The sequence below is a fragment of the Bison bison genome, unplaced genomic scaffold (assembly GCF_000754665.1).
Source record: "Bison bison bison isolate TAMUID 2011002044 unplaced genomic scaffold, Bison_UMD1.0 scf7180017864367, whole genome shotgun sequence".
In the NCBI taxonomy this organism is placed as follows: Eukaryota; Metazoa; Chordata; class Mammalia; order Artiodactyla; family Bovidae; genus Bison; species Bison bison.
Genome location: NW_011494939.1, coordinates 898,464 through 907,837, shown reverse-complemented (window position 1 = coordinate 907,837; position 9,374 = coordinate 898,464). Strand labels below are relative to the sequence as shown.

At 35.1% G+C, this 9,374-nt stretch overlaps 1 protein-coding gene across 1 annotated transcript in view; it reads right to left on the bottom strand.

Moving 5' to 3' along the window:
• Window positions 1-3,453: 3,453 nt before the first annotated feature.
• ZNF639 (zinc finger protein 639) overlaps window positions 3,454-9,374 on the bottom strand; it is a 13,267-nt gene continuing 7,346 nt past the window's right edge. The window contains exons 4-7 of the mRNA XM_010855616.1: window positions 8,117-8,185; window positions 7,015-7,125; window positions 4,843-4,977; window positions 3,454-4,693 (exon numbers count right to left, since the gene is read on the bottom strand). Of these exons, the coding sequence (XP_010853918.1) occupies window positions 3,540-4,693; window positions 4,843-4,977; window positions 7,015-7,125; window positions 8,117-8,174 (1,458 nt within the window). The 5' untranslated portion in view covers window positions 8,175-8,185 and the 3' untranslated portion in view covers window positions 3,454-3,539. The remainder of the gene's footprint in view (window positions 4,694-4,842; window positions 4,978-7,014; window positions 7,126-8,116; window positions 8,186-9,374) is intronic.

The following is a 9,374-nucleotide window of genomic DNA, read 5'->3' as shown; positions in this document are numbered from 1 at the left end:
TCCTTTAAAAAAAGAATTTAAAGTCATTCTTTTTAAAATATGTGAATAAAACCACTAGATAATACAATATTCCTATTTAGCAATGTGAGAAAATTGTTTCTTTTTACAATAAAGAAATTACTTTTCACAAACGTGATTTATTTTAGGTTCAGGGAGTTACTAGTTTAATATCAAGGTTATTAAAGAGGATGAACTTAGTAAGGAAGTCGTGGTGATGCTTTAATGTGGAAACTCTTTGTATAGAAAATTATTTTTCAAATCAGTATAGAGCAAACATCATTAAAATTGTTTTTTAAACTTGTAAATTGAGCATGTAATTTCATATAAACATGTAAATTACATGTGACTTTAGGCTTTTTGTATTTATATTTTACACCATAAATGTACACAGTTCTTTCTCTTAGATTTGAATGTTGTCTTAAGATATTAATTTATGGAAAGCTAAACCAATATAAAGTATATTTAAAATTCATAAACCCAATGCCATGAATAGAAATTCTAATAGATATTCTGTATCTTCAGTCATCAGAACTGAAAGTTACAAAAGACTGTATCTTCAAAAGTTCATTTTTAATTTACGGGGATAAGACTGTTAATCGTAGTGTAAAACTGACTAACCAAATTTGCTTCTCTGTTGGGATTTACAGTTAATCATTAACTATTTATTTTCAGTTAAGTAAGTAGTATTGATTATTTTAAGTCAACCTGCTTCCCAGGAGGATTGTGGCTCGTTGATTTTTATTAGCTTTTTCAAATTTATGTCATTTATAGTGCTTTTAAGTCATCAGAATTCCATTAAAAATTTATCACAGTAGTTTGGGGGATGTATTAACCTGCTTGTAAAAGGTAGTAAGACTGAGAAAACAAGCTAAGATAAACTGTAAAGTGCCAGGAATTAATTCAATGCTTTGAAAATCAGATTTAAAAATTAGGACTATTGTTAGCTTACTAGGGGAAAAAAGCCCCAGAAACCCGTATATGCTACACCTGCGAATAATTCAGCAATCACCTAACAAGCTGCGGACCCTGTGAAAAGAAGAAACTGGTTAGTATGTGATGATAAATATTCAGAGGAACCTAAGAAAGGCAATTTAAAATGTGAAAACTGGCAGATTTACAAGCAGGAAGAGAGGCTTTTGAATACCACCCAACTATTTTCAAATAACACTCATTTCAAGGTGAAGATGAAAGGAAAAAAACAAAAGATCCATCACGACTGTTCCCTGCTGTCAATAATTCTATTGTGTATTCCGTTATGTATTCTCAAATCACAAGAGTACAGTGGAAATATGTCTTTGAGTAGAAAAAATCCAGAAGCAGTTAGAAAATTTTCTTTTTAGCTAAGTTTGTTTTTCCAAAAAAGTTCATTAAACTAAAAACATAACTTGCTACTGCAGCAATTTAATGGTCACTCATAGGTTTATTTGAAGGCTGAGTCAATGCAAAAAGATTTTATTGGACAAACTGGAAGTAAAATGTGGCCTCAAGCTTCAGATTCATCAAAAAAGCACCAAATTATATGGTTCTAAAACTTGGATTTAATGCCTTGAGTTGTTCCATTACAATCTCTAATTTGATTACTAATGCCTGATCAAAAATGTAATGCTATAAGATACACAATTAGAAAATAAAAACAAACCAAGTCATTACTTAAGGTTTGTTTTCTGAAAATCAAATTCCTGAAGCTGAATGGATATTGAAAAAGTATAAAAACCGAATTACCAAGAAGCCAATTCTTGGCTAGGATAAGTAGTCATGAAAAATATCCCAAGGACAAAGCTCAGATTTTTATAACATGGTGTAATGGAAACATCACTAGACTGGAATAACTTGGATTCCACTCCTGTCTGCTCTAACTGGTTTTGTGACCTCGGCCTAATAATAACCTGTTTCTATAAGAAACATAGAAAACAAAAGGGTGTAGATCAGATGGCTTCTAAGGTTTTCTTCCAATTTAATTACAATTTTAAGTCTTGTAAGAAATGTTTTTATCAGACAGCCCTACCTGGAATGTTATAATCAGATGGAATGGTAATTTCTAGGAATACAAGTATGCATATATGACAAAAGGGTGGAAATAAAAATGGTTTTGAAAAACTTATTGCTGTCACTATTTACAAAACAGAATAAACTCCAATGGGTCCTATGAGAAAACCATAGGTCATAAACCAGTCTTTTCAACTATATTAATATTCCTGAGTGACAAATCGTTTGCTAGCAGCAATGTTTATTATATTTGAGGCCAATGATGCACAAAATACCATTTTCTTGATAGTACTTAAGAAGCTGTTACTGAATTGTGGTGGTTGTGTCTCCCTCAGTCTCCCCAGTTCATATGTTGAAGTAATGGAATATGACCTTATTTGGGGATAGTGTCTTTATTAGGTTAAAATGAGCTTGGCAAGGTAGGCCTTAATCCAATGACTGCTTGGTTCCTTGTAAAAAGGAGACAGACTTGGACACAGGGAGACCATGTGAACGTGAAGATGACCATATATAAGTCAAGGAGAGTAGCCGAGAACAGATTCTTCCTTTATGGAACCAACTATGCTAACATCTCAATTTTGAATTTCTAGCCTCTACAACTGTGAGACAATAAACTTCTACTTTTTAAGCCACTCAGTTTGTGATAATTTGTTATGGCAGCCACAGAAAATACAGATGCTAAGACTGATTTACCATTATCAAAAGTAATTTATACTTTCTCATAACAGCAACCCCAACCTCTCATACCTTCCTATTTCTAATACTTCAGTGGGTTTTCTCAGAAAACAAATGATTTGGTATCAGAAGTTCAGGCATGACTTTGCAATTGCATAACTGAAAATGAAATATGAACAGATTATAAATGACCTACTTCATTTATAAATGAGTTATGAAATGTCCTTTATCGTTTAACCCCTTTATCATCTAAGATTATTTAGCACATGGATAGGGGCTAAAATAAGGATTACAAAAAAAAAAAAGATTGCCAAGAAAATCACATCTTTCCTTCTTACCGTAACACGGGGCTCCTAGTGTCACTGAAAGACTCACACAGATGGAGAGTCCACTGTCTTGGGGATAGGAACTACTGGGGAATGCAAAACCAGGGTCTGGATCTTGTTAACGGGATTATCAGTGGACTTAACTGTGCATTATGCAGCACTTTAGCTCTGGAAGTGCAGTACTTTAATGACTTCATCCATGAAAGATTGATCTTGTTTTGAGTTTAAAGAAGAAAAAGTCTGTAACACCTGTATTTATGGAAGGAAAACTGTAGTTTCTTTAGTGTATGTTTCCTATCAACAAAATCAGAGCACATGCAAGAAACACAATGACAGTCACCCAAAGTGGTTAAAACTACGAATGCATTGAAAATACCACATTTAGGATACAACTATATACTGAAAAGGCAGCAATGCCAAGAAAATGGGCAATTAAAAAGATCTTGTTAAAGACAATTCTCACAAGTTGTGTTTAAAATCATCCATTTTAACATTTTCAAAATAGTTGAATTTATTATTTCATATCAACAGTATGGAAGTTAAAGAGAATAATCAAGTTGTTTCATGGACTGGAAGGTGACTTATTAATTCCCTTTCATTTCCAAACCTCATCAGGCAGTCACTACATTTATGAGGTAAATCAGCTGAATGCTTGAAATCTAGATGAATTTTAAGATCTTCAATCTGTCCTGTTGAATATTCACAGTATTGACATAAATAAATCCCTTCAGATAAATGTGAATTTAAATGTTTGCAATATTCTAGCATACTTGAGAAGCCTTTCCCACAGTCATCACAAACATGAGGAAAAATTTTAGTATGTTCAATAGCAACATGTCTGTTAACATTTGTATGAAGTCTACTCCGAAACCCACATACTTGACAAACAAAGAAGTTTTTACATTTGTCAAATGTGATTTTGCTTAAGAGGCTATACTGTCCATGTTCTCCATTGTTATACTTATCACTTAACTCTATTAATTTACATGCATGCTCATTTACCACATGGCTATGCAAGTCTTCTGGATCATTCGTTTCATGTTCACAGAACTGACACAAGTACTGTTCATCGCAGCTGTGCTCCTGGAAATGCAGGTAGAGTTCACTGCTTGAGGAGAACTGAACGTCACATTGCTCACACCAATAAAGGTGATCACTAAAATGGGTGTCTGCAATGTGCTGGCTGAGGTTCTCAAAAATTACAGTCTTATAATCACAGTATTTACATATGTAGGGGTCCTCTTCATGGAGTTTGGCATGTTCGATCAGAAGCATGTTGGTAGAGAAACTCTCTTTGCATACTCGACACACGTTTGAATCAGTACGCTTGTGCTTCAAGATCATATGCTGCTTTAAATCAGAAAAATATTTGCTGTTGAACTCACAAAGTTCACATTTATAGAGGCCACTGCTATTAGCTCTCAGTAAAGGCCATTTCTGCTGGGCAGTCACATTCAAAGCTTGGCTCTTGTCAACAATTTTGCAAAGTTTAGCTGGTGGCTCTTCATCAGTTTGGTCTTGGAGACTCTCAGAGGAATTGTTTTCTGTCTCTATATCATAGTCTTCAGAAATTGCATGCACTTCTGCGGCAATTGGAACATCTTCAGCAGTGTGAACTTCTATGGGGCTCTCCTCTTGGGTTTGCTGGTGGACTGATTCAGGGGAGTCACAGTCTTCATCACAAATTTCAATATCAGCAGATTTTTCTGAAAAACAAAGCAAGACTATTATTATTACTAAATAAGACCTATTATTTACTATTATTAAATAGTAATTGGCAAAAAGAAATTTATTTTACTTTTTATTTTTTTCACTGAACTATACAAAATGTGCAGATGCTATTAGTTTCTCTTACCTGTAGGAAAGGCAGCGTGGTCTAGAATTCTAAGTACAGGACTGGGAACCAAGTAGTTTTGATTTCTGTTTCTGGCTTTGATTCCATCTGTAAATTTTGGCAATTCATTTGATGTCTCTGTATCAGAATCATCATCTATAAAAAAAAGAATTTGGAAAAATACTTATTATTTATATCAATCAAAACATTAAACATTACATGGACAAACTGAAATGCCAGTCACTAGAGAAAACTGGGCTTCAATATCATGTCTTTTTTAAAAAGACTTTATTTCTCAGAAGCTTCAAATTTACAAAAAATAAGAAGGTAATACAGAGAATTCCCACATATACTGCATTCAGTTTCTCCATTAACATCTTACATTGTTTGTTATAACAATGACCAAATGCTGGTAAGCTATCATTAACTAAAGTCCATACTTCATCCAGATTTTCTTAGTCTTTATCTAATATCCTTTTTCTGTTCCAAGGTCCCATCTAGGATACATAACATTTATTTGTCATATCTCTAGGCTACTGCTAGCTGTGGCAGTTTCTCAGACTTCCCTTGCTTTTGATGACCATGACAATCCTAAGGAGACTGGTCAGGTATTTTGCGGGATGCCTCATCAATTAACTTTGCTTTTTCATCATTAGACTGGGATGGCTTAGGCGGTAAAGCGTCTGCCCGAAATGCAGGAAATCCGGGTTCGATCCTTGGGTTGGGAAGATCCCCTGGAGAAGGAAATGGCAACCCACTCCAGTACTCTTGCCTAGAAAATTCCATGGATGGAGGAGCCTGGTGGGCCACAGTCCATGGGTTCGCAAAGAGTTGGACACGACTGAGCGACTTCCCTTTCCCTTATGGATTATTTGAAGGTAAACACAGAGGCAAACTGCCTTGTTTTAAAAATCACATCATATAGAGAGTAGAAACTATTAACATTATTATGACTGCTGACATTGAACTTGATAACCTGGGGCTTTATCAGGTTTCTCCACTGTAAAGTCACTCTTTTACTTTCCATACTCTACACTTTGGAATTAAGTTACTGAGCACAGTCCAAAACTTAAGGAGTGGACAGTTATGCTTCACCTCCTTGAGGGAGCATTAGCTATGTAAATAATCTGGAGTTCTTCTGTACAGATTTGTTTATTCTCCCTTATTTATTTATTCTATCATTTATTTATACCAGTATGGACTCATGGATATTTATTTTATACTTTGGGTTATAGTTCAATTTCTCCCCCTCTCATACTGTTTTAGCTTTGGCTACTGGGAGCTCTTTAGTTGGCTCCTTATGCTCCTTTGGCATACTTGTATTGAATGACTCTATATGTTAAGTACTTTCTTATTTTCTCGCACAACAAAATGCTCCAGGCTCATCTTTTAGGTTTCCTGCTCCAGAATTAGAATCAGCCATTTCTCCAAGAAGCCCTCGTTCTTCTTATTGGAAAATGGTATTAGAAACCAAGATCAGGGCACTAGATGTGCTCATTGCTACTGGAATGTCATTTCTGTTAGACTCTCAGTTAACAGAGCAAAAAATATGTGCATGTGTATACTACTACAAATATACTGACATCCCGTAAATGTTTCTGTATGTAACTGTTTGTGTCTATATTAAGCCAAATATGAGTTCATACTGATGTCTCTGACTGAATGTTGTTTAAATGACCACATCCTTCACCTTGTGTTCTTTCCTTCCATTAGCCCTCCAAACTGAAATGTACAGCTGAACAGAAGAACTGTGTGTAACACTGTTCTTTTTGTGTGTTTTGTTTTTTTTTTGCTACTCTACAGGCACTTAGGATCTTAGTTCTCTAACCAGGGATTAAGCCTGCACCCCCTGCAGTGGAAGAAAGGCGTCTTAACCACTGGACCATCAGGGAACTCCCTGAAATACCACTGTTCTTAACTTTTCATCATAAATACTCAAAACTCTGGGTCACTCCTGCTTCGCCACCAATTCCTAGCTGACTAAAACTGATAGAGGAGGATGTGTTTTTGATGTATATGTTTGAAATAATGTTAAAGATTAAAATTCACTTACCCAAAAGTCTCTTGTTTTCTTAAAACAAGTTTAGATACTTGCTCATTTTGAAATCATCACTTTTACTCACATTTTCAAATAGGAAATGAAAAATTATAAAAGCAATTTGAATGAAAATATTTTGGAAAATTTAAATATACCTTTGTTGTCAAAATATTTTAAGTCTGGTTGTCTCATAGAACAAACACTGTAACAATGATCAGAAAAAATTCCATTGAATCCATCTGCAATTCTGCTTATTCCAGAGGAATCTGAACATAAAACAAAATTTAAGAATTTTCAAGCACACGGAACACATAAACATCTACTGACAGCCATCTCTTTATCCAACATAAAGAAATTTTCATAGTATTGGTAATAAAATGTTACTATTTCCCTCAATTCTGAAGGCTTTCATAATTCAGATATTGACTTTGAGCTTTGAAAGAACCATAAATTATACAATTTAAAATATAATACTTTGAAACACACTAAGATACAATTCCCATGGTCAAGAGTCCCACAAAATATGAATATGCAATAAATGTGTTAATTGCAAAAGACACTGAATTAACTACCAAGCAGATCTGCCATGTACTGCAGAGAAAGCATAATACACAGAGGAAGGTCTGAGGACCAGTTACAGCTTCTGAAGACAGTCATTTCAACTCTTGCCTCGGAAGGGCCAGTTAGGTAGACCAGGTTTAATTTCCTCAGATATGAAAAACAAGTAGGCTGGGTTGGTTAACAGGTATACCTGAGACTGCCCCAAATATACATGTGCATAGCATATAGGTCAAGACCTCTTATTTGCCAAGATAGTAGAGCCAATCTCAAAGAAAAGATCTAAAATTATGCAATCAAAATGAAACTTACAACATTTCTGAAAATAATGTACAGGATAGTTTTTTTTCAATGATGCAAAATAGCTTTGATCAAGGTTATTATTAAGACTTAAGCACAAGCTTGGGAAACACAGACAAATCTCAATTATGCTATGTAAGTATGTAACTTGGATATCTAATCTTAAATGTCTATAAACTATGAGGATTAAAATAAATGTTTGTGAAATTTTTATGTATGCCTAGTACACAGCAGACATTGAGAAATATATTTTCAGAGAATTTACTTAGGTTCCTCTTATGCAGAAGTTGACCCAGATATTTAACTCTAATCAGATCATTTATGAGAAAATGGATGGAAACACAATTGCATGGGAATTAAACATTGCCTAACTTTTAAATATTTTAATCGTACACTGACCTGAATAACGAGAAGGATGTAAAGTCTTCCTTTTTCTTTTTTTAGGATATTCATTCATATCTTTTTAATCTAAAAGATGGAAAAATTTAACAAATACATCACAGTAACAAGTGTTAATATTGTTATGTAAATTTATTCTAATAAAAAAATTGGCTGGTGATAGGAAATGTGTGCATCACATAAAAATTGACTTCATGAGTGAAATGTTAAACAATCTTGCTTATATTTTGGATTTACTTTTCTGATCAAGTTTAAAGGCAGGACACTGAGATCTGTTTTCTTTCTCCCTGAGGTTGAGAACTTTTCAAATGTTAATGTAATTGTGAAAATTGAATAATTACATAAGCCTAATGCTTATCTTTTATAAAAGAAAAATGGTACCTATGGCACCAAATTAAGAGTTTTATAGGTATATTTCTTACAGTTGGGAATATTTTGACAGTTTTGAAGCCACAGTTCAGTTCAGTTCAGTTCAGTCGCTCAGTCTTGTTTGACTCTTTTGCAACGCCATGAACTGCAGCACGCCAGGCCTCCCTGTCCATCACCAACTCCCGGAGTCCACCCAAACCCATGTCCATTGAGTCGGTAATGCCATCCAACCATCTCATCCTCTGTCGTCCCCTTCTCCTCCTGTCCTCAATCTTTCCCAGCATCAGGGTCTTTTCAAATGAGTCAGCTCTTCACATCAGGTGGCCAAAGTACTGGAGTTTCAGCTTCAACATCAGTCCTGCCAATGAACAGCCAGGACTGATCTCCTATAGGATGGACTGGTTGGATCTCCTTGAAGTCCAAGGGACTCTCAAGAGTCTTCTCCAACACCACAGTTCAAACGCATCAATTCTTTGGCACTCAGCTCTCTTTATAGTCCAACTCTCACATCCATCCATGACCACTGGAAAAACCATAGCCTTGACTAGACGGACCTTTGTTGACACAATAATGTCTCTGCTTTTTAATATGCTGTCTAGGTTGGTCGTAACTTTCCTTCCAAGGGGTAAATGTCTTTTAATTTCATGGCTGCAATCACCATCTGCAGTGATTTTGGAGCCCAGAAAAATAAAGTCAGCCACTGTTTCCCCATCTATTTGCCATGAAATGATGGGACCGGATGCCATGATCTTAGATTTCTGAATATTGAGCTCTAAGTCAACGTTTTCACTCTCCACTTTCACTTTCATCAAGAGGCTCTTTAGTTCCTCTTCACTTTCTGCCATAAGGGTGGTGTCATCTGCATATCTGAGGTTATTGATATTTCTCC